General features: G+C 42.5%; 1 protein-coding gene across 3 annotated transcripts in view; it reads right to left on the bottom strand.

Annotated features, from left to right (window-relative positions):
* Positions 1 to 25,192, bottom strand: part of LOC147026826 (aromatic-L-amino-acid decarboxylase-like) — a 178,803-nt gene that overhangs the window by 23,284 nt on the left and 130,327 nt on the right. For 2 of the 3 annotated variants that reach the window (XM_085882645.1, XM_085882648.1), the window contains 3 exons: positions 15,497 to 15,598; positions 14,153 to 14,346; positions 1,279 to 1,323 (listed from right to left, as the gene is read on the bottom strand). In XM_085882645.1, coding sequence (XP_085738771.1) covers positions 1,279 to 1,323; positions 14,153 to 14,346; positions 15,497 to 15,598 — 341 coding nt within the window. The remainder of the gene's footprint in view (positions 1 to 1,278; positions 1,324 to 14,152; positions 14,347 to 15,496; positions 15,599 to 25,192) is intronic. The other variant, XM_085882646.1, reaches the window with a different exon arrangement.

Below are 25,192 nucleotides of genomic sequence, written 5' to 3'. Positions count from 1 at the left end.
TTTTGTTCAATTGATAACATGGTCACTTGCACATATATTATGCAACATTCCAATGCGGTTTCATGCATACTATAACAACATACGTACCTTTTGCTGTGGAGATCTGCTTCAATGTTGTCGTCTGCTAGTATGCCAATTTGGAAGAGAGGGAGTATTCATTGTTTCAAAATGCATTTTGTAATATTTTTATTACTATATTTAAACAAGACAATGAAAATGTTATCTTAAATATCCAGCCTGATATTAGTTGTGTACATGATTTTTAAATAAAATAAAATAATTTAATCATTTGACATGTCAAATATTCTATGAATTTTGTTAACTATGGGTATTTTTATTGAGAGAAAAAGTATTTTAGAAGATAAGGGCCATATTTATGTATATTTCCAAATTATTTATCTGAGGGTCACAGACATTTGAGAAGCTCAAAACTTCACAATACCTTTTTAATACATGTGCTAAATCGTTCGGGTCAACATTGGGAGGATAACAGATTTGACACTAGAAACAAGCCCCAATACATTGTATTGCACTCCCGAATAGTATAAACCATGCAATGGTTTTATAACAAACATAAAGCAATGAAACAATTTGAATAATACTCAACGTATAATGGAGGATTGATATCCATGGTGAAACGTATTGTCCTATCTTGGAAAAAAATGGCGGCCATCTTGGAAATTTTATGTCAAAAGTATAGTGGCAATTTTCAGGATGTTATGTTCTATTAATGTGCCAAGTTTAGTACTATTTCCATTAAAATTACCCTAACTTTATCATTCTGCATTTTTCATTTTTTCATGAGGAGAGTTTCGATTTGAGGATAGTAGTGGTAAAAAAAAAATGCAATTTTTTTTCCAATTTTGCAATTCCTCGGGCAGAGCAGGCCTCTGGATTTTGTTCCCCAAGGGTCTGAACTTGCAAAAAAAAAAGTGGCCTGCAAAGTATATCATTCCGTGACAGGTAACTTCATTTTTAAGGCCCTTTTTGGACCTTGGATCCCAGACTAGGTACTCCAGCGACCACCCAACAAGCCAGTAGGCGACCTGGGTGGTCGCTACATAATTGCATACTAGTCATATAGTTTTTGACGGAACGGGCTGAAATTTTTTGACAATGAGGGTGATTATAGTGCGCATAAAAGCCTGGAAGCTGATTTTTGAAAAAATATATATTTTTAGGATTTTTCAAAAATTTCAAAGTCCCGTTGCTAGGCAACGGTGGTGTCCATAGCAACGGTGCTCAAAAGTATATAACTAGATTCTGGTATGAACCTACCTGTCAAGTTTCATCAAAATCTGTGGACTCCTCTGGCCTCCAGAGCTGTCCATTGCATACAAACATACATACAGACAGACGGAAAAAGTGAAAATAAGGGTACCCCAGCGACCACCCAACATACAGACAGAAATAGTGAAAATAAGGGTACTCTAGCGACCACCCAACATACATACAGACAGGCGGAAAAGTGAAAATAAGGGTACTCTAGCAACCACCCAATATGTATGTATACATGTATTTAATTGCACTCAGTCCACACAACTCCCATGCTCACTCCTTCACCCAAATAGTAAATATCATTTTTAACCTACCCTGTGCAGTGTGCATCGACAAGCCGAAGATATGACCCTGTCATCGGTGTTAAGAAGCACAAATGTTTGGTTAGAACATACATCTACGAACCTTCGGCCTATCAAGGGCGTACATCTTCAGTAGTTTTTACAATTCCAACAGCAAGATATCAATTAATCCATTCTTGCAGGGATACTGACAAATACTTTCAGTTTCTTGGAAAGTTCTTTTTTGAGTCATTTCAGTCGACAATCCTTATCTGAGAGGCATGAAAGATGTGCAGGCCTCCCCGATACGCTTCATTAAGCAGAGTTTCTGTGCATGCCTGCTGAGCAATTTGGGGTGGATTACGTCATTTCATAAGTCACGTATCGGCATGGTGACAATTGAAATTGCCACAAATGAGGAAGAGAGAGTTGTGATGAGTGGTTATACGATGGTCCATGTTGGCAGAACAGGAGAAGTAAATGGAGTCATCACTGTTTGGAGGATGGTACAACACACAGACAGAGGTGGGAACAGAGAGGAAGTTGCAGCCTCCTGGGGGTTGGGGTACTCCTGGGGATTGGGAGGTGTAATGTCAGTACATGGACAGTGAGAAATCGAGTTCTTGATGTAAAGTGCAACTCCGCCACCAGGGTGGGGTTCAGTTCTATCAAAATGGAGGAGACAATAGCCATGGAGAAACGCTAAAGAGTCAGTGATGGCCTGTGGTAGGATTCCGTAAAACAGATGTCCATTTTATCAGCAGCTGCCTGGATTAAGAGATCTGTCAGGTTGGATAGGAGACCTCAGATGTTTGAGGTCACACAGTTAGGGATGGGGAGGAGGCATTCTTGGCAGGGTGCAGGAATGTGTAAAGGAGCTAGGAGATGGGCGGAACAGGAGGCGGGAGCATTTAAAACCTAGGGGGAAAATGAGAAGTGGTGGGGGGAGGGAGGTGAGGGGAAAGCTTTGAGGGAGTGGAGTGATTGGGAAGCTTTGGGGCAAGATGCAGAAAGAGGAGGCATGAAGTGGAGGGATGCTGACAAGGACACATAGATTGGATGGGGTTGAAAGGATGCGAGCATGTAGATGTGGGGCAAGGTACTAACATGGAGGGGTTTTGACATCATTGGAAGATGTGAAGGGAATCAATTGTCATGAGCAGGCAACCTCTGAAAACTGGACCTCTCAAAATTCCCAATCTGGATATGCAGATACAGACCTCAACCCAAGTTCTCAACCTCTCAGCCCAACCCCAAGTTGTCAACCCCTCAGCCCAACCCCAAGTCCTCAACCCCCTGTCCCAACCCCAAGGCCTCAACCACCCTCTCCCAACTCTCTGCCAACTCCAACCCCAACTCTGTCTTCCCCTCCCCATTCCTTCTTCAAGTCCTCAATCCCCCTTTCAACCACAAGTCCTCACCAACCACCCCTCCCAACATCTCAACCTCTCTCCCAACTCTGTGCTCCCCCCCCCAAACCCCAACTTTGTCCTTCTCTCCCTTCATTCTTATTTTTAACAGTTAATGCCAATAGAAAGTCGACACCCCCTTTCAAAATTTTAACCTTTTGTTGCCTTATAGCTTGGAATTAAATTGCATTAAATCAGACTTTACACATCGTAAACCACAACTTACAAATGAAAAAAATTCCAAAAATTTCAGAAAATTCATAAAAATACAAAACTCGAATATCTTGGTTGGATAAGTGTCCACCCCTGAGTTAATACTTGATGGAAGCACCTTTGACAGCAATTACAGCTGTGAGTCTGGTGGGAAAGGTCTCTACCAACTTTGCACACCTTAATTGGGCAATATTTGCCCATAGTTCTTCACAAAACTCTTCAAGCTCAGTCAAGTTAGGTGGGGAGCGTTGATGGACAGCAATCTTCAAGTCGTGCCACAGATTTTCGATTGGATTTAGTTTAGGGCTCTGACTGGGCCACTCAAGGACATTTATCTTTTTGTTCCTTAGCCACTCCAGTGTAGCTTTGGCTATGTGCTTCGGGTTGTTGTCATGCTGAAAAGTGAACTTCCGTCCAAATTTCAGCTTTCTTGCAGAGGGCAGCAAGTTTTCCTCAAAGATTTTTCTGTATTTTGCTCTATCCATTTTCCCTTATGCCTGGTGTTGGCTTAATGGTTAGGGTGGCGGGCTTTGGATCCGAGGGTCCTAAGTTCAAATCCTGCTCAGCTGTTGAATTAATACCAGGTGGGGTTAACTCGACCTGTCATCCTTCCGAGGTCGGCCAAATGAGTGCCAGCATGCTGGTATACTGTGTCGAGCGGCGACCCGTCCAGGATTGTGCCCAATAGCCAAGGAGACTGCTTAAGCAGCACCAACACTCTGCACAGAGTATGGTCCCAATCTCCTCGAAAGCCTGGTGTTGGCTCAGTGGTTAGGGTGGCGGCTTGGGATCCGAGGGTCCTGAGTTCAAGCCTCGTTGCCCGCTGAATTAATTCACCAGGGGGTTGACTCAGCCTGCCATCCTTCCGAAGGTCGGCAAAATGAGTACCAGCTTGCTGGGATGACCGAGTCATTCAATTATCCTGCGTCAGTGGCGACCTGTCCAGGATTGTGCCCGATAGCCAAGGAGACTGCTTCGGCAGCACCAACGCTCTGTGCAGAGTCTGGTCCCAATGAACTGGATTTTCCCTTCTATCCAGATAAATGTCACAGTTCCTGCTGGTAAGAAAAATCTCCATAACATGATTCTGCTGTCATGGAAAACTCAAAACCTTACTCAAGTAACTCCAGTCACAATATAGGTTGAATCATTTATTTAATACATGATCATGGAGAAAGACAACCAATGCAATGCGATTGCTCTCCGGCTTGATGTTCTAAACAGTTTCTTATATTGGGAAGACTAAATGGGTGGGTGATCTGCTCGCTTGCAAATGAGTTGACCAATCACATTCTGATAAGAGACAAACAGAACATTTTCAAGGATGTGGTCATGACTGTTTCAAATGCAAATACATATGGTATGTCCTAGAGCACTTTCAAGCTTTATCAGATATTTGCATCGCTTCACTGCCCTCCCCCTTCACGACTATTGCATCATGTATACTTCATTTCAACGTAACAATGTCCTGTGTTCATGTGATTGAGAGGTTTACTACACAGCAAATTTGTTATCCATTAATTAGAATTAACCATTCCTGCATCTCACTGGTGCCTAAACAAAGGCAGTTTATTTAACTTGCCAACTGAGTGAAATAAAGAAAAGATTATGTTGTTACACAGTTAACTAACGCACTAAATCTATTCATTTTAAAACAACCATCAGTATGCAAAGATCCATTACCAAGTATATTTTAAAGTATCAGAGCAGCAAACATAAGTGAGGGGTACACATTTTATTTAATCAAGCATGGACTACTGAAATAAAATAATGAATGAAATCATATCTTTCACCAGGCGCAGATGTGCTTGGGCCAAGATGGAGATTATACTGTTGCGAATTCGCGCCCGCCGGCGTGCGATCGGCCGCTTGACTCGAATGGCGGCATGTCGCCCACCGGACGGACAATTCAGTCGTGACCCTTTCGGACCAACGCCGGGAGCTAGTCACGGGTGGGGGTTTAACTTCACCATGATCGTGCCTATTGCCCACCCGCGCAGGATAGGGTCGCTCGCCAAATTCGATCTACCTAAGTACCTACGCGAATGGTCGACCGGGCGATCGCACGTCGCCGCAGGTCGACTCCGGACACGGGCCGCTTGGGCGGTCCGTTCCGTGCTATCGGGATAACCGAGCGGTGTTATCGCCGACCTGGACGGTTCAGATTATTTACCGGGCGTATTAAGCCCACTACGAACCCTTTACGTGAAGCAGGATGGAGGGTCAATAAAGAAAAGACGAAGCGAAATGGGAAAACAGTTCACACAATGCACATTTATTACGCGACACACGGAAAGCACACATGTATCAGCCAAACAGTCAAAATGCACATATAGCAGTTAAAACAAAAGAAACAATGACGCAGAGTTACTACCGAATACGCGTACACACGGCAACACATACAGTTCTACTTTACAGATGGCGCCAACACACATTTACTCAAAAGCAAAGGAAAGAAGCCACCCTCATAGACAAGGAGGCAAACAGGCCTGGAGGCCAATATGTGCGCGTGACCTGGAGGAGCGGCCAGGTCCGCGAGACCGGGGGGGTCCTACCTGTGTCCTCGTGACGCGTTGGCGGACGAGCCGCAGATGTGGCCACGTGGCTGTGCCCCGACTCCGTGCTCCTTGGCGGGTTTCGTTGGCACGACGTTTGGAGTGGGGTGGGAATGGGGCCCCCTTGTTGCACTATCTCAGCACGGGGGAAAGGGGGAATTGTTGATGCCCTGGGGGAGGAGAATGGCTGGCTGGCTTGGGTCCCGCGATGAGTGATCTCACACCGCGACCTCATCGCCAACCGCCGTCCTTCTCTCCTCGGACCCGAGCTCCTTTGCCTCTTCCCGCAACTCTCCTCAGCCGACTGCAGAACCCAACTCGATGCCACACCGATGACTTCGCCTCACTCTGCCCTGCTGACACACACTGCCACTGCCACACTCTGCTACTGCCGACACACACCGCTACTGCCACACCCTGCTACGATTCGCCTTGCGCTCGCCATTTTATAGGCCGGCAGGAGAAAACAATATGCAAATATCCGGATCAGGATGACCTCGGGGGCGGAGCCACGCTTGCCAATTGGACGGAGGAAAAGTGGGCGTGAACCTCCCCTGATCCTAGAATTTGCATATATCGATTTCATCCAGACGCGCCTGGAGGCGGGGCCAAGCCACTCCACGCTTGCTAATTGGACGGATCAGAAGTGGGCGTGTAGCGTTCTTGATCCGAATTCTCCCTCGGAAAGGCCACTACTTGCGCTCGCGGCTCGGTGCGCATCGCTGAACGAGCCCAAGACAGCCCGACGCTCAGTGTTCACAGGTGTACAGGAATGGCCGTAGAAGGAGAGACGTGAGGGTGGTGGAGGGTTTATCGGTGGTGGTTTGATGGTTATGGTGCCATTTCAGAATGACGGTGATGCGATGTTTGCGGGATTGAGTTGTGAAGGTAAAGGTCGTGGCTGTTGGCGTTGTTGTTGTCTGAGGGTTGGAGCATGGTTGTAGTTCGTGACAATGGCTGGCGTGGTGGTTAAGGTGGTTGTTGTGTGATGGCGGTTGAGACCTGGTTGGTTCAAAATAAAGATAGAACAGAAAACAGCTATCTCAAAGCGTCGCAGCCCGATTGAATCACATAAATTCCCTCGAGACAACGGATTTGGGGCTAACTACACATGTACTTAGAGATATCTCACCTACGGGCCCTTCATGGTGTAATGCGAATTTCCACAGCCGTAGCAATACGTTCATTATTATTATTATTGCCATATGTTGAAAGTCATCTAGTTTGAAATGTTCGCTTTGAATGGTACGGTGGTGACAATTGAAATTGGTATGGTACGGTGGTGAAAGAAAGAGCACTTTCTCAGCATTTATAAAGGCAACCAATATATTCATCAATGATGCTAAGTTTTTAAAAGATATGTTACAGTTATATGGAACTAACAAGATCACAGTATATTTTAACAAAGATTCTATTCCACTCATTCATGGTTTTTCAAGCAAACATTGCAACGAGTTAAACAAAGAAACTCACAAACCATGTGCAGTCCACTCTGTAAACGTAATGAGGTCTGACTTTCTCATTGTCAGAGACATAATAAGCATGTTTTATGCTACAAGCATTCAAAATCTTTATCTCAACTCTGTCAGTGCCTTTTTATCCATGATGCTTTCTGGTGAAGCATTCCTTATATAGTGGCAAAGTGACTTTTGCCAATGCTTTACAACAGAATTCCCAATGCTTTACAACAGAATTCATACCTCAATATTGTTTTTAAAAATTTGAAAACATATAAAGAGAAATGAGTCTAATTTGTGGACAAAGAGCACTTATCCCAAAATGAAAAAAATGGTTTCAGCATGATCAATACAGAAACACCAATGCTTTACGACAGTCAAGTGATCCACTGAGCTTTCTATCACCTTATATGTCCATACATTTTTCATGTAGCATGTTGTTCACATTTTACAAAATGGGATTAATTATTTTACTTCCACACTGCCACCACCATGCTTCACAGTCGGGATGGTGTTGGGTGATGTACTGTGTTGGGTTTGTGCCAAATGTAACATTTTGCATTGAGGCCAAAAAGTTTCATCTTGGTTTCGTCAGACCACAAAGCTTTTTGCCACATGGGTTATGAATCTCCAGAGTGGTTTTTTGCATACCTCAAACGGGACTCAAAGTGGGCTTTTTTGAGTAATGGCTTCCTTATTGCCACCCTACCGTATCGGTGAGACTTGTGGAGTGCCGAGGATATTTTCACATGCACACAGTGACGAGTCTTTGCCATAAAGGCCTGTAGCTCTTTCAAAGTTGCCATTGGCCTCTTAGTCCATTGGTCAATGCAAACAAATTAAATCATGTCATATTTTTGTATATAATCTTGGCAAATGCATTTAAATTCCTCTAAATAGTATTTAGGACATAAAAAAAACATGTTGCCAGTTTTTTAATTTGGTCCTGGGGTGATTTATGAGCAAAAGTATGGGAAAAAAATTTTAGTTGCCGTAAAAAATATTTTTCAATTTTTGGGGAGCCAGACATTTGGCAAATGCATTTCAATTCATCCAAATTATCTAGTAAAATACGAAAACAAATATTGCCAATTTTTTCTAAAGGTATTTTGTGTCCTCAGAGTCAAAATATGGTTAGATTGTTTAAAAATTTAATAATACAAAATACTACACTAATTCTACTAACAACTGATATTTTATGATCTTAGGTAACATACTGGGCTGCAGGCACGGACTTAGGAAATTACAAGGGAGGGGGGGGCGTCGGGCCCGACTCACGAGTGTCGAAGGCGCGAAGTCCGTGAGGGAGGTCTGGGGGTTCTCCCCCAGAAAAGTTTGAAAAATAGGCACCCGGAAGTTCGTTTCTGCGGCCTGTTTGAGGCTCAGCAGAATCTCTAGCAAAGCTGGACTGTATATGTGAGAAGATTTGGCATTTTTTTGGTCTGTGGGGAGGGGGGGCTGTGGTGGGGGGGTCGGGCCCTCGCCCCTCCCCCCCGTAGATCGGCCACTGGTGTCACCTAATTATTGCATTTGTTTCGTAAGTTGCAGATGAATACGTCCCAGCTACGACTTCATTGCTGTTACAAGTTCTGATTGCCGACTTGTGTCAAGCCCAACATCTGCACCTTCACAGACAACATAAACGAAGATGGTCACCTCTGCAGCATTAGGAGAACCACCTATAAAGAAACAATCAATTGACTTTGACCTCTGCCTCAAATGCCAAGGAGAACAGTGGGTGAACACTAAAAACAAAGGGAGAGAGCTTGAGTCACTGACGTATCCAAAACGTGAAAGCTATGAGAAATTTCTTGACTATACCAGTCAAAGAGCTGAATATAGGAATCCTGACTTCGTTCATTTGAATCAACGGCTGCATGGTTTGTCAGCGGAGATCTTGGAACGAAACCATGCTGTATGGCACAGGACATGCTACAGTGAGGTGACACACAAAGGGCACACTGACAGAGACAAAAAGCGGTACGAGAAAGCACTGTCTGCGAAGAGTTCAAGTGTGTTGTCATACAAGAAGGAAGGGGGACGACCCATGTCAAGTAGTACCACTATGCCTGATAGCAGTGAATCTGCTGAGTCAATGAAAAGGTCACTCACACGATCTCACGTCAGTCCGTTCAACCGAGTGCTTTGTTTCTACTGCCAAGATATCAAACACGAAAAGAAACATGCCAGATCTGGTTCAAACCCAGAGCAGGTTCACTTGTGCAGAACTTCAGACATTGGAAAATCAGTCAAAAAGATTGTAGATGCCAGTCATAATGACCAATGGAAATTGAATATGGCAGACATCCTTGTGGAGGGAGACTTCCTGTCCAGGGACATCAGGAACCACACAATGCACTGGCAGCGCTACGTGCAGCAGCCCCAAAGGCTCAGTAACAGGGACAACCAGTCAGACGAAGACACTGTGGCATCTATTTCAGCGGAGATTGAATTCTTTGCCGAATTAAAAGTGCGCTTGAATCAAGGAGACATCATCACACTGACCGAGGTGGCTGCACTGTACACAATATGATGCACGATTATGGAATTCACAATGAGAAAAAAAAAAAAAATCACTCGGCAGGTCCTCTTGGAGAAAATCCAACAGAACATCACAAATTTCACAATCACTGATGCACGAGGGAGGAAGCCAGCAGTCCTACATTCCAATGAAGCTGTTCACTCTGCTATAGACCAGGCAATAGAGGAGAGAGACAAAGGAGAGATGAACACAATCTTCCGGTGTTCCAACATAATTAGGCAAGCTGTCCTACGGTCTAGAAAGGATGATCCATGGTCCTTTAATGGGTCACTGGTCGGGTGCAGTGAATCAGGTGTACCAGCTGAACTGATCATCTTCACAAGATGGGTCTTGCAAGGAGCAAAAGTGGCAACAACCGAGACACGCACCGAACACTTGCACAACTCGTGTCTCATCCTGTCTCAATCAATAGTACATGCCTGCAAGACAGACAGACAAGTGACACTCATCCCCATGTCAGTCAACGTTCCACAGAATGTTTGAAAATCCGAATGGCAGTCTTGCAGGAGTTGATGACGGTCAAGAACTTCAATAACTGCAGTGACTTTGGCACATCATATGTCAAGATCACTGACTCAAAAGCTCGAGGCTATGACCAAGTGAGGGTTATCTTTGATAACTATACCAAAGTATCTTCACTGAAGGAAGGCACAAGAGAACGGTGCAGAGGCAAGTCAAAGGGAATCCGATCCTACATAGTACAAGATTCAACTTGTATCAGAGACAAAGGTACTTTTCTCGCAAGCAATGACACAAAGGATTCACTCACTCTGTACCTGGCTCAAAAACTCATGGACATGAGTACTGCTGGGAACCTGGTGACCGTGACATGCAGTGGTGTCGTGACAAACTCCGACTGCCCTGTCTCTACAGGTGTGAGCACGCATGAAGAGGCAGACACTCTCATGATTCTACATGCGGTGGAAGTTACAGAAACAGGACTCAGAGTCCACCTATACTCCCAAGACACTGATGTCATACTCCTGGTTCTTCGCAGGGTGCCACAACTGGGCATCAAACCAGCAGTAATCATGGGCACCAGGGAGCGCCGTCACAAAGTCATGCTGAAACCAATCTATGACCAACTTGGTCCAGATAAAGCATCTGCTTTAATCAACTGGCACGCACTGACTGGGTGCGATACAACTGGACACATACAAGGAAAGGGCAAAAAGGGATGCTTCACAGCATTCGTTGCATCAAGCCCCACGGTACTTGCTGCACTGGCTGGGCTTGGAGAAGGAGCAGAACCGTCCGCTGAAGTGGTCAAAGGCTGTGAAGAGTTCTTGTGTGCACTATTCTGTCCGAGACGACTCCACATCACCCAGGCGAAGGACCTCAGGTGGCACCTCTTCAAACTACTGAAGCCTGAACAAGGAGTGGACAAACTACCACCTACCCATGGTGCTTGGTTGGAGCATATCAGGTGAACACATGTACAGGCGAGTGTTTGGTCACAGGACCTAGTCCAAGACCCAGTCATCCCCAACCCTCTGGAGCTTGGATGGCAGCAGCAAGATGGTCGACTGGTGCCAGTGCTGACCGAGGAAGCACCAGCTCCAGATGCAGTTTTGCAGCTGACGCGATGTAGCTGTGCATCCACAGACAGGACATGCTCAGGCAGGTGCTCTTGCAGACACCACAATCTTGTCTGCACCGAACTCTGCCACTGCATGGGAGATGAGGACAAATGTCACAACACACAACCCACTGTAATTGGACAAGATGAGGAAGAGGAGTAATGTCAGGAGCAAGGATTTAGGTGTAAATATATGTGGTGTGAAGTGGGACACATTGGTTCACAATAGGAGTGACTGATGCTTGCAAAATTCTTAATGCGGCACTTTGTCCAATGGAAATTCAAATGCTCATCTTTTTGAGATTCCATGTGTTGGTATTTGTAATGAAGAATTGTACATTAATAGCATTTAACTGCACAATATTCACACACAGGGACTCATGACTATATGGAAACATACTCTCATAGTGGGTTGGCTCATCCTGATCATTTTAAGGGGTCACACGGTATACTTACTAAAGAAACTAAATTTTTGCTCAAATATGATTGCATTTTTCACACCAAAGTTTATTTTGTACCAAAAATGACCCTGGGACCACACAGAAAAACTGGCAACAACATTTTTTCTGATCAGCGATTTATTTAGATGGAATTAAACACAGTTGCCAAGATTCTATATGAAAATTTGTTTTTTTACATTGACCGACGGACTATCTTGGTGGCCTCGATGATCAGTGTCCTTGTTTTGTCATCCAGTCTGGAGGGTTGGCCTGATCTAGGCAGGGTCTTGGTGGTACCATATGCCTTCCACTTCTTCATGTTTGTCTTGACTGTACTCCAAGAGATATTTTATACCCATCCCCTAATCTGTGTCTTTCCAAAACTTTATTCCAGAGGTCTTTTGAAAGCTCATTGGTGCTCATGGTTGATTCTTTGCTGTGAAATGCACTACTCAGCAAAGGAAACCTCTAGGAACAGCTGATTTTATTCTGAAATAATCAGAATCACAACAATTTAACATGGGTGGAGGCAAATTAACTTGGTGTGTGATTTTGAAGGTGATTGGTTACACCTGATCTAACTTACAATTGTTATTATCAGGGAGGGAGACAGTCTTATCCAACTAAGATATTCTAGTTTTGTTTTAATGAATTTTCTGAAATTTGGAGAATTTGTTTTTCACTTGGAAGTTGTGGGTTATGATGTGTAAATAAAGGTGGGAAAAGCTTGATTTAATGTAATTTAATTCCAGGCTATGAGGCAACAAAAGGTGAAAATTGTGAAAGGGGGTATAGACTTTTTATAGGCATTGTACATAAGGATATGCGAGGAACTTTGGTGCAGGATAAGGCCATTCGGTCCATCATGCCTGCGTTCCCGTTTCCTGTTGCGTTTTGTTAAGAACAATGCTAAAACTAAATAACGATGGAACAATGTTAAATTCCCAATTTATTCCTGTTCTTAACATTCCTGGTTCCATTCATTAAGAACAATGCTAAAAGTAAATGGAAAACAATTTAAAATCAGTCTCACAAAATTCTGCAATCTCGAGATTCTTCAGTTAAGAAAGTGGTTAAATGAGGTCATAAATATAAGGTCATTTGTAATGTGGAAAAAATATATATATATATATATATATATATATATATATATATATATATATATATATATATATATATATATATATATATATATATATATATAGTAACTGGAACTCCTCAGAACAAGACCTTTATAAATGGAGAGTTCATAGAACACCTTACCCTGCACAGTCTTAAGAAACAAGGACGATGTAAAATGCCATAATATTTTGTCCATGCACTGTTAAATGGAAAGGTTTTTAAAGTAACAAGGACAAATGTGTCCTGTCCACGAGCAGCGTCCTAAAGGTTTTGTCGGCTTAAAAAAAAAAAAAAAAAAAAAAAATAGTAAAAAAACAATAACAACTTCCGATATTTCGTCACGTGCCTTGCTTGTTAAGCCAATAGCGAAACGCGTCATAATGTATTTACGATATATCGTGTATTTACGAAATTACAATACGATAAATGGAATAATCTTTAAATAGTAACGTGAACTTTTCGAAACTTTAAAGCAAATGTCCGAATATATTTAAAAGTTCATGATAGACGCTCTCAAAAGGCACGGTCTATGTGAGGATGTGTACATGGGCTCAGTATTTAAGGAGATCCGGATCTTGTATATACAAGAGCCGAGTCCTAGAGATTAAGGTTTTGTCTTCACAAGAAGAACAAGAACAAGAACAAGAACAAGAAGAACAACGCCAAGCTCTCTATGAGCAGCGTTCGCTACGCGAGACGCTGCTAAAAATTATCTCACTCCCCTCTGTGCATGCACGATCAGGGCAAATTCAGAGCCAAAGTACTGCTAAACTGCCTGCATGTTCCTTTTCCGATTCGTGTTCAAAATACAACATTCAATTGAAATTAAATTGCTCCTTGATCATAAACTGACGTTTGTGGACAGACATCCAAGCTTGGGAAAGACAAAGTGAACTAATTGGTTAACCCCGCTTTTTCGCTTTGCACTAGCAGGGTAATGATGTGGGTTTTATGGTTCTTAGTCGAGTAGTTTTAGAGAAAACCATCAGAAAGGCAAACAAAAATGAGAATAAGCTCTAACTAACTATTATGCCACTGAAGCTGATCATCACATACAAATGCCATAAACACAATGACCATCTGGGGTTCATGAAGATACAAGTCTGGATACGTTTCTCTATCCCTCCTAGATTCCCCTCACTCTGATCCCATTACAAATCCCCATTAATTTTCATACTCAGAAGGTGAAAATATGAGTCTGGCTGGAGACGTTTCTCTACCCCTCCCAGATTTCCCTCACTCTGATCCCATTACAAGGGTCAATTAATTCCCATACTCAGAAGGTGAAGAGAGCAAGGCGGTCGCCTTGGAGGAGATGTACTCCCAGGCAAAGCGCACGGATTCGCGAGTGTTTCCCAAGCAAATGGTGAAACGCAGGGTGTACTTCGACCTCAGCTCTGTCGATGTGATGTGAATCTTCCCTTCTTTGTTCACTGCTTCAAACAGGTGCCGATTGAGTTCATTGGATCCCTGTTTTCGGGACAGAAAGCGGGTAAATGTGGAGTAAGTGGTTGTACTTTGTGTTCTTTCAGTGAATGTTTCAAAACATAATGAAGCATGTGAGTGAGAAACAATTGCAACCAAGTAGTTCATGGAACTGAAATGAATTCTCTCAAAATGATCTAACCACAGGTACTTCATCAGCCTCAATAGTCATATTCAACATCGTACTAGGAAAAGAAGACTAAGGAGTAAGAATTAAAATTCTTGATAATGTTAAAATAGGCAGTCTAGGAAAAGGAAGAGCAGATAGTAAGTGAGGCACATGAATGGTCTAACTGCCCACTCCAACATGTTCATCCAGGAGAGGGGCAATCTATTTATTACCTCTTCAAAATGGTAGCTTCTTTTTAGATCCTTTCTTGGAAAATCAGAGCTACTCACAGTTAATAAGCCTGAGGTCCATAACTCAATGGATTATTGCTCTGTGCTATGGGCTGGTTCTCCCGTATCACAAAGCTCTCAAAATAATTGGAATCTCATGTGATGAGGTTGAAGCACAAGGTCTGTTGCTCGAACATCACAGACAAGTCGGTGATATCTACGTTTTCTACCGTCTATTCTCAAACATTTTTAGTCAACAATGATTCTCCAACCCTGTTCTCTGTTTTATGGCTTTCCACGGCAAATCCAGAATGCATGCGTCCTTCCAGTACCCTCTCCTGGTAAAAGTTTCAAAATCCAGGCTGATTGCACATCTGCACTCATTTTTTCCTAGCTTCTCCTGTCTATGGAACAATCTTCCAGATGCTGTTCTGCCTTACTCTTCCCTCCAAGACTTCCAGCGAGCAAGCAGCGCAACATCATCTGCCTGTGTTTTCTCCCCTAATCCCTTTCCTGTTCATTCATTCCCTTGATGTTTGACCCGCTGTGAGATATACTTTGCACTTCACTGAGCCTCGCTCCTGTAACGGAAAAAAACCCCTATCCTTCCATTTGCCACATAATTGTCCTTCTCTCACTCTCGCTCCACAAGCCTCCGTACTCTCATATTTTTCCATTTTAAGTTTTCTTATTTAAGCCCCGACCACCAAGTGTACATAATTACACTCCAGGCACAACCTGCATTCTAGTCAAGCCGTTGGTCTTTCAAATCATGATTTGAGTTCCAAGAACTAACCTTAAGACAGAAACAAACGAGTCCAAGTTTGACTTCATTGGTGATCTCAAACCTCTCATCCTTGTGCACAAACGCCTCAAACTCCCGTGCCATGGCAACGTCCTGCAGGTATGGGTCATGAGTAAGATACACAATGATTATCATTACAGCAATGCTATTCCCACATTTGTGCAATTTGAAGGCCATTCTTGCTCAGAGGATTTATTGTGATTCCTGAACACTTGATTTGATTGAGGAATACTTTATAGTTGTACAGGAAGCACGTTTATGCTGTCATGGCATCCACAGACTATGTGCCCCATATTTTGTGGACTGCTGTGTGCCCATAATCCGTCTGCCATACAAGGCATGCAAATCATCTCCTCCTGACTCAACTCAACAGAAATGATTGGTTATTCTAAGTTTCTGTTCTTAATAAACATTATCTTTTTGTAACATTATCACATTCAACAAAAGCATTGTGAGAAAGTGTTACCCATGACATGGTTCCTTGCCTGTGTCATGGGTAACATGCACATCAGTGATGCCAACGTTTTGGAAGAAAAAACATGGGAAGCTTGAAGCTGATTCAGAGCATGACAAAGTGTAATTGGCTGAATGTGTGTGTCATTGTAGGTGCAGCAACATGTCAACTTGGAACAAAGACAAGTTCTACAAACTGCCATCCCAGCTGGAATAAACAAGCAAGTTGAACCCAAGGAAACTTTGTGCTGGGAAGAATAATGTTTGAATTCTCACTCTTACATGAGCCTTGGCTTTTTTTGTATCCATGGTCAAGGCTCGTGGAAGAGCTAGAACAAAGAATGGATCAGGACGCAAATAACAAAAGGAACAGCAGAAGGGTGGGGGGGAGAGGGGGGAGGGGGGATAGACAGAGATAGGCAAACAAGGGATGCAGATAACGATGAAGTGTTGAGGAGACTGCGAGGGTGGACAAGGTGGATACAGAAGCAAAATTTTGGGAGAGGTGGAGGATGGTTTAACGGGAGTAAAGAATGATTATTGTTTTGGATGGGGGATGATTTGAGATGGTGGTGAACAGCTGTCTTGAAAACCAGAAGGAAAGAATGAGATTGAAGAGAGTGTGAAAGTTTGTTCCACAGATGGGAAAAAGAGGAACAAATGAGTGGCGGTTTCACTAGGAGGGGTTGTTGGTGGACTGCATGCATCTCCTGCAGATACCTTGGGGGTTGGGGGGGGCAGAGCATAGAGAGGGCAGAGGGTGCAAGAACAGAAAGTAGGCGGAAGAAGACACAGACCACTGATCTTTGGTGATAGCAAAGTTAGAGGCTTATTGACTCAGATTCATTGCGAGAGATTCCATTGATCTTGAAAGCCTTGGCTTCCATGGTGCCAAGCTGGGCAAGGTGTGAGGCAGGGGTTCCAGCCTAAAGGGAAGAGCAGTACCCCATCAAGTTGCAGATGACAGCTTTGTAGGTGGATAGGAGCTCATTTGTGCCAAGGAAGGACTTTGCACGACGGAGGGTGTGCAGTTGGCATCTAGCTTTGGGGGCTAACTTTGAAATGTGGCTTGCTCAAGAGAGATCGTGGCTGAGAGTGAGACTCAAGTGTTTGAGTGACAATTTCTCCGAGAGGGTTGTTGAGAAAGTAGATGGGAGGGTTTGTGGTGTGGTCCTTTCGGACAGAGAGAGTGTGTGTGGGATTTGTCGGGGTTGAAGGCATTTTCCAAGTGCTGAACCAGCTCCTGATTTTATCAAAGTCTGCAGAGAGGGAAGAGGCTGCTGCCTGCCTATCTGAATGAGGAGAAATGATAGGGCAGAGGGTGTAATCATCAGCATAGAGATATGCAGGATTTTGAGGAATCAGAAACATCATTGGTGGGTTTAGACGTATGCCAAGTGTTTGACCAGTTTGTGATTACTTTTTCCAAGGTCTAAAGAGGGAAGAGGCTGCTGCCTGTCTGTGAAAAGGATGAGGGGTGTCAAGGCAGAGGGTGGAGTCATCAGAAAAGAGAAAGAGGATTTTCCAGATGGTCAGAGATATCAATGATGAATACTAGGAATAGGATGGGGCCTAAAACCCTGCTTCGGAATCATTTCATATACTCCTCAAATTCCCTTTTACAACATAATGTTAAACAATTGTCTCTCCAAAAATTATTTGTATCTAATGAATTTAGCTGAGATAAAATAAAAGTACATATTAGCATTATTTCTTGTCGAGCGACGAGGGAGTTGAAAGTATGATTGGAGAAGAGAAATACAATTACAAGAAGATTGTCTCCTCTGGTGTAGTAGCGATCCATAACAGTTTGGTTTCTCTCATTTACACAATCAAATATAATAAGGTTCTTTTTTTTTAATTCATCTAAATCTTGGGGTGAAGGTATATCATTGTATTAGCACCAATTATGCAAGATACTGAAGGAGCAGAGTTCTTTTTACATTTTTGAATGTGATAGAATTGTTGTGTTATATCTTCAAGGTTAAAATAATTTAATTTGTTTTGAAGTTTAACTAAACCGACAATGTTTTATTTTTGAAGATCCACATTAAAACCTTGTGAGAGTAGTTGAGACTCTGGTTGAAAACTTGACTTTGCAAGAAATAAGTTTTCATAATCTAAAAAGTTAGGAGTAAGGAGCATTTTTAAGAGCAAAAAGGTTTTTCCACATGTGCTTGCACCAACGATTAAACATCTTAATATATAATGAATTCGGTATATTTTTATGGTTGTTAAATTTTATATTACTCTCCCAAACAGGTATAAACTTTCATTTATATATTTAGAAAATAAACCATCTAATTTTTTACAAGTTTTTTTTTCTTTTCGAAGCTCTGTTTCATGCAAGGTTCAGGTTTGATTTCTGAATAATTCATTATTTTATTTGTATAATAGCTTGTAGTGACATTTTCCTGAAATGACAGTAGTGAATAATATAACACAAGGAAGAGTACCGATCCCCAGTGATAGAAAATAATACAAAAAAAAAAATGCAAAAAAAGAGAGAGAGTTGTGGAGAGGAAGGGGGGGGAGAGAGAGAGAGAGAGAGAGAGAGAGAGAGAGAGATGTAGAGAGAGAGAGATGTGAGAGAGAAGATATGAGAGAGGGAGATGTAGAGAGAGAGAGAATGTGAAAGGTGATATAGGGAGAATGTAGAAAGAAGAGAGATATGTACGAAGAAGGCGAGAAAGCGAGAGCACATATTTACACTCTTAGCGAAAGCATATTTTAAGAAAGCGAGCGAGAAATGGCCGAGCATGGCAGCGAAGCGAAAAGCAGAGAAAAGCAGTAATATTGAAAATAACAGAAAGCAAGGCAAAGATGAAAATAGCGAAAGCGAAAAGCAGAGAAATAATCCACGAACATTGTCTGCTCACAGAATATGAGAAGAAGAAGCAGAAGAAAATAAATTCACACAAGAAAATATTGAAAAATGAAGAAAATGAAAACAGAAAGAAAATGAAAATAAAGAAAATAGCAACAGAAAGAAAAATAATTCCGCGAAGAAGAAAATAATATCTAAAGATTATCTACAGAAGAATAATCCGAAGAAAACATATCTAGCAAAAGAAATGAAGAAAATATGAAAGCGAAGAAATATCTTTTTGAAATGGCAAGAGAAAACAGAAGCTCAAAAAATATTATGAAGAAAGCGAAATATTAGCGAAGTCTATTCAAATGGAAGAAATGTCTATTAAGAAAATGAAAATGAAAAGAGAAGAAAAATGAAATTATTGAAGAAAATGAAGGTCATGAAGCAAGATGAAATGAGCATAAATGAAGATCGCTAAATTATCTGAGATCGAGAAATAGGCAAAGAATCGAGAAATAAGATCGAAGCGAAATAAATAAGATCGAAATAAGTGAGATAAGCGAGTTATCAATGAGATCGAGAGATCGAGATCAGATCAGAGTGAGATCGAAATGAGATCGGGATATCAGATAGAGATCGAGATCGAGATACGAATCGAGAGATCGAGATCGGCCAACATCGAGATCGAGGAGGCGATCGAGAGAATGAGATCGAGATTATGAGATCGAGAGATATGATTGAGATTCCGGATAAATGAGCGAGATCGCTATTCAAGATTACAGATCGAGAAGAGCGGATATAGAAATGAGATATCAGAGATCGAGATGAGATCAGAGATAGAGAGAGCCAGATATGACAAGATAGAGATAGAGATAGAGAGATGAGAGGTCAGATATAGAGATAGAGATAGAGATAGAGATCGAGAGATAGAGATAGAGATATAGATGAGATATAGAGAGATGAGAGATGAGAGATAGAGAAGATGAGATAGAGATAGAGAGATAGAGAGATAGAGAGATAGAGAGATAGAGAGATAGAGAGATAGAGAGATAGAGAGAGATAGAGATAGAGATAGAGATAGAGAGAGCTAGAGATAGAGAGAGCTAGAGATAGATAGAGATAGAGAGAGATAGAGAGAGCGAGATAGAGAGAGCGAGATAGAGAGAGCGAGATAGAGAGAGCGAGATAGAGAGAGCGAGATAGAGAGAGCGAGATAGAGAGAGCGAGATAGAGAGAGCGAGATAGAGAGAGCGAGATAGAGAGAGCGAGATAGAGAGAGCGAGATAGAGAGAGCGAGATAGAGAGAGCGAGATAGAGAGAGCGAGATAGAGAGAGCGAGATAGAGAGAGCGAGATAGAGAGAGCGAGATAGAGATAGAGATATAGAGATAGAGAGATAGAGAGAGCGAGATAGAGAGAGCGAGATATAGAGATAGAGATAGAGATAGAGATAGAGATAGAGAGATGGAGAGAGAGCCAGATATAGAGATAGAGATAGAGATAGAGATAGAGAGATAGAGATAGAGATATAGAGAGATAGAGAGATAGAGAGAGATAGAGAGATAGAGATAGAGATAGAGATAGATAGAGAGAGATAGAGAGAGAGAGATAGGAATGTGAGAGCTAGAGATGAGAGAGCTAGGAGATAGATAGAGATGAGAGAGACAGAGAGAGCGAGATAGAGAGCGAGATAGAGAGAGCGAGATAGAGAGCGAGAGATAGAGCCGAATGAGGCGAGATAGAGAGACGAGATAGAGAGCGCGAGATAGAGAGAAGCCGAGATAGAGAAACGATGGTATATATAGAGAGAGCAGAGATAAAGGCAAGATAGACAGAAACGAGATAGAGAGACAAGAGATAGAAGAGACGAGTATATAGGGATGAGGCGAGATAGAGAAAGGCGAGACAGTATAGAGCGAGATAGAGATTTCCAGGAGAGATAGAGAAGCGAGATAGAGATAGAGAGATATATTTCAGAGATAGAGATATAGAGATATTGTCTAAGAGATATAGAGAGCGAGATATAGAGAGAGAGATAGAGCCGAGATAGAGAGAGACCGAGATAGAATTAGAGCGAGATAGAATTTGAGAGCGGGAATGAGAGAGCGAGATGTATAGACAAATGAGAATGAGAGATAGAGCGATGACAGATAGAGAAGAGATGGGCGAGATAGAGAGCGAGATGAAGGCGAGATAGAAGAGCGAGATAGAGAGCGAGATAGAAGAGCGAGATAGAGAGGCGAGAATAGAGAGACGAGATAGAGAGGAACGAGATGAAAGCGAGATAGAGCTTTTCCAAGCGAGATAGAGAGAGCGAGATGAGAAGAGCGAGATAGAGAGCGAGATAGAGATGCGCGAGATAGAGAGCGAGATAGAAAGGCGAGATAGAGACAGCGAGATAGAGACACAGAGATGATGAGAGAGAGCGAGATATGAAAAGATCAGAGGAAGCGAGATAGAATGACAGATATAGAGATAGAGTCTATATGAGATAGAGAGATATTGTCTACCGAGATAGAGAGACGAGATAGAAGACGAGATAGAGACGAGATAGAGAGCGAGATAGAGCGAGATAGAGAGAGCGAGATAGAGAAGCGAGTATAGAAGGCGAGATAGAAGAGCGAGATAGAAACGAGAGATGCAAGGCGAGATAGAAAAGGCGAGATAAAGAAGGCGAGATAGAGAGAATGACGAGATAGATGAGAGCGAGATAGAAAGCGAGTTACAAGCGAGATAAGTATGAATAGAAGGCGATGAGATAGAAGAGCAGATAGAGGAAGCTAGATAGAGCGCGAGATAGAGCGAGAATGAAGCGAGATAGAAGAGCGAGATAGAGAAGCGAGATAGAGCGAGATAGAGAGAGCGAGATAGAGATAGAGATATAGAATGAGATATAGAGATAGAGAATAGAGAGCGAGATAGAGAGCAGAGATAAGACCGAGATAGAGAGAGCGAGATAGAGAGCAGAGATAGAAAGGAGCGAGATATATTTAATGTTTTAGATAGAAGGCGAGATAGAGAGGCGAGATAGAGAGCCTTGAGATATTTGATGGTATATATTTCGAGATAGAGAGAACGAGATGAGAGGCAGAGAGAGCGAGATAGAAGCGAGATAGAGAGAGCGAGATGAATACAGAATATCAGAATAGAATATTTACATGGAGATAGAGATATAGAGATAGAGACAGATAGAAGGCACCGAGTATAGAGACGAGATAGAGATATTTACAGATATGAGTTTGCAGCGAGTCATGAGATAGAGCGATAGCATAGGAGCGAGATAGAGATAGCGAGATATAGAGAAGCGAGATAGAATATTTTTAGATAGAGATATTTGCAGATAGATATAGGAGAGATAGATATGAGATATATTTGAGATAGAGACAAATGGCGAGATAGAAGAGCGAGATAGAGCTTGAGATAGAAGAGAGCCCGAGATAGAAGAGACATGAATAGAGAGAGCGAAGATAGAGAGCGAGATATATGGAGATAGAGAGATAGAGAAGCGCAGATAGAAGCGAAGAATATAGAGATAGAGAGATAGCATATATATAGGTGGCCGAGATAGAGAGAGCGAGATAGAGAAATAGATAAGATAGAGATAGAGAGAGCCAGATAGAAGCGAGATATGAGAATCCAGAGATAAGAGCGAGATAGAGAAGCGAGATAGAGGTTTGATAGGCGAGAGAGCCAGATAGAGCGAGAGATGAGAGCGAGATATGAGATAGAGATAGAGACGAGATAGAGAGAGGCGAGATATAGAGATGCATTGATATAGAGAAAACGAGATAGAGAGCGAGATATGAGATCGTGAGATAGAGATCGAGATAGAGATAGCGAGATGAAGGCGAGATAGAGATCGAGATAGAGAGCGAGATAGAGAGCGAGATAGAGGCCGAGATAGAGATAGAGAGCGAGATAGAGAGCGAGATAGAGAGCGAGATATGAAGAAAGAGATATAGAGATAGAGATAGAGATAAAGCGAGATAGAGGCGTGAGAGATATGAGATCGAGATGAGAAAGAATAGAGAGGCGAGATAGAGAGAGCCGAGATAGATCGAGGCGAGATAGAAGGCGAGATAGAGATCCCGAGATAGAGAGCGAGATAGAGGCGAGATAAGATAGAGATCGAGCGAGATATAGCGAGATAGAGATAGAGACGAGATAGAGATAGAGATAGAGAGAGATAGAATGAGATAGAGATAGAGATAGAGATAGAGAGAACGAGATAGAGAGGCGAGATAGAGAGAGCAGCAGGATATAGAGAGCGAGATATGAAGGATGAAAGAGATAGAATATCGAGATGAGATAGAGAGATAGAGAGAGCGAGATAGAGAGCGGAAGCGAGATAGAGAGAGCGAGATATAGAGATAGAGATATGAGATAGAGAGATAGAGAGATAGAGAGAGATAGGCGAGATATAGGGAGATGAGATAGAGATATAGAGATAGAGATAGGCGAGATAGAGAGATAGAGAGCCAGATATGAGAGATAGAGATAGAGATAGAGAGATAGAGATAGAGAGCGAGATAGAGAGCGACGATATAGAGATAGAGACAGAGATAGAGAGATAGAGAGATAGAGAGAGCGCAGATATGTAGAGATAGAGATAGAGATGAAGAGATAGAGAAGCGCAGATATGAGATAGAGATAGAGACGAATATGAGATGGTCGAGATGAGATGAGAGAGATAGAGAGATAGAGATAGAGATAGAGAGAGCCGAGATATAGAGATAGAGAAGGCGATAGAGATAGAGAGATAGAGACGAGATAGAGAGAGCGAGATATGAGATAGAGATAGAGAGATAGAGAGATGAGATATGAGATAGAGATAGAGATATGAGATGAGATATGAGAGAGGACCTTAGAGAGAGCTAGAGATAGAGAGAGCTAGAGATAGATAGAGATAGAGAGAGCGAGATAGAGAGAGCGAGATATAGAGATAGAGATAGAGATAGAGATAGAGAGAGCGAGATAGAGAGAGCGAGATATAGAGATAGAGATAGAGAGATAGAGAGAGCCAGATATAGAGATAGAGATAGAGATAGAGATAGAGATAGAGATAGAGATATAGAGAGATAGAGAGATAGAGATATAGAGAGATAGAGAGATAGAGAGAGAGATAGAGTGAGATAGATAGAGAGAGATAGAGAGATGAGAGAGATAGAGAGATGGGGAGACCTAGAGAGAGCTAGAGATGAGAGCTAGAGATAGATAGAGATAGAGAGGCGAGATATGAGATAGCGAGATATATGAGATGATATGAGATGTGAAGAGATGCCAGATGAGATAGAGCGAGATAGAGAGCGAGATATATGGTGACAGATATAGAGATAGGGGAGAGATGAGAGAGCCAGATATGAGATAGAGATAGAGATAGAGATAGAGATAGAGAGATAGAGATATGAGATATGAGATGAGAGATAGAGAGAGAGAGAGATAGAGAGATATATATTTGGCATTTTGGATAGAGATGAGAGAGATGAGAGAGAGATGAGAGATAGAGAGAGATAGAGAGAGCTAGAGAGCTAGAGATAGAGAGCTAGAGATGATATGAGATAGAGATAGAGAGAGATAGAGAGGGCGAGATATGAGATGAGATAGAGATTTGCGAGATAGAGAGAGCGAGATAGAGAAAGGCGAGATAGATAGAGAGCGAGATAGAGAGAGCAGATATGAGAGAGAGATAGAGAGCAAGATAGAGAGCGAGATAGAATGAGCGAGATAGAGATAGAGATGAGAGAGAATGAGATAGAGATAGAGAGATAATGAGAATGTAGAGATAGAGAGATAGAGATGAGAGAGATAGAGAGCGAGATAGAGAGAGAGCGAGATAGAGAGAGCTAGAGATAGAGAGAGCTGAAGATAGAGATCGAGAGTGAGAGAAGAGAGCGAGATAGAGATCGAGAGAGATGAGAGACGCGAGATGAAGAAGCGAGAATGAGAGAGCGAGATGAGATAGAGATGAGAGCGAGATAAGAGGCTGAGATAGAGAGAGCGAGATGAGAAGGCGAGATAGAGAGGCGAGATAGAGAGAAGATAGAGAGAGCGAGATAGGGGAGATGAGAGAGACGAGATATGAGATAGAGAGAGCGAGATAGAGATAGAAGAGCATCAGCGAGATATTTGATGAGAGAGCGAGATAGAGGGCCGAGATAGAGAGCGAGATAGAGATATGAAAGAGAGATGAAGCGAGATGAGAGCGAGATAGAATGAGATAGAGACTGAGATCCTTTGAACGAATATAGAGAGCAGAGATAGAGAGCGAGATAGAGAGATAGCAGAGATAGAGAGAGCGAGATAGAGAGCGAGATAGATCGAGATAGAGAGAAGAGCAGAGAGCGAAGATATAGGAGCGAAGACTAAGGATCGAGAGGATAGAGATAGAAGCTTGAATCGAGATGAGAAACCTGAGATCGA

Source organism: Eptatretus burgeri, chromosome 5, assembly GCF_056783735.1.
Source record: "Eptatretus burgeri isolate ZD-2024b chromosome 5, Ebu_testis_v1, whole genome shotgun sequence".
In the NCBI taxonomy this organism is placed as follows: domain Eukaryota; kingdom Metazoa; phylum Chordata; class Myxini; order Myxiniformes; family Myxinidae; genus Eptatretus; species Eptatretus burgeri.
Note: the sequence above shows the minus strand (reverse complement) of the source record. Positions and strands in the feature narration are given on the sequence as shown.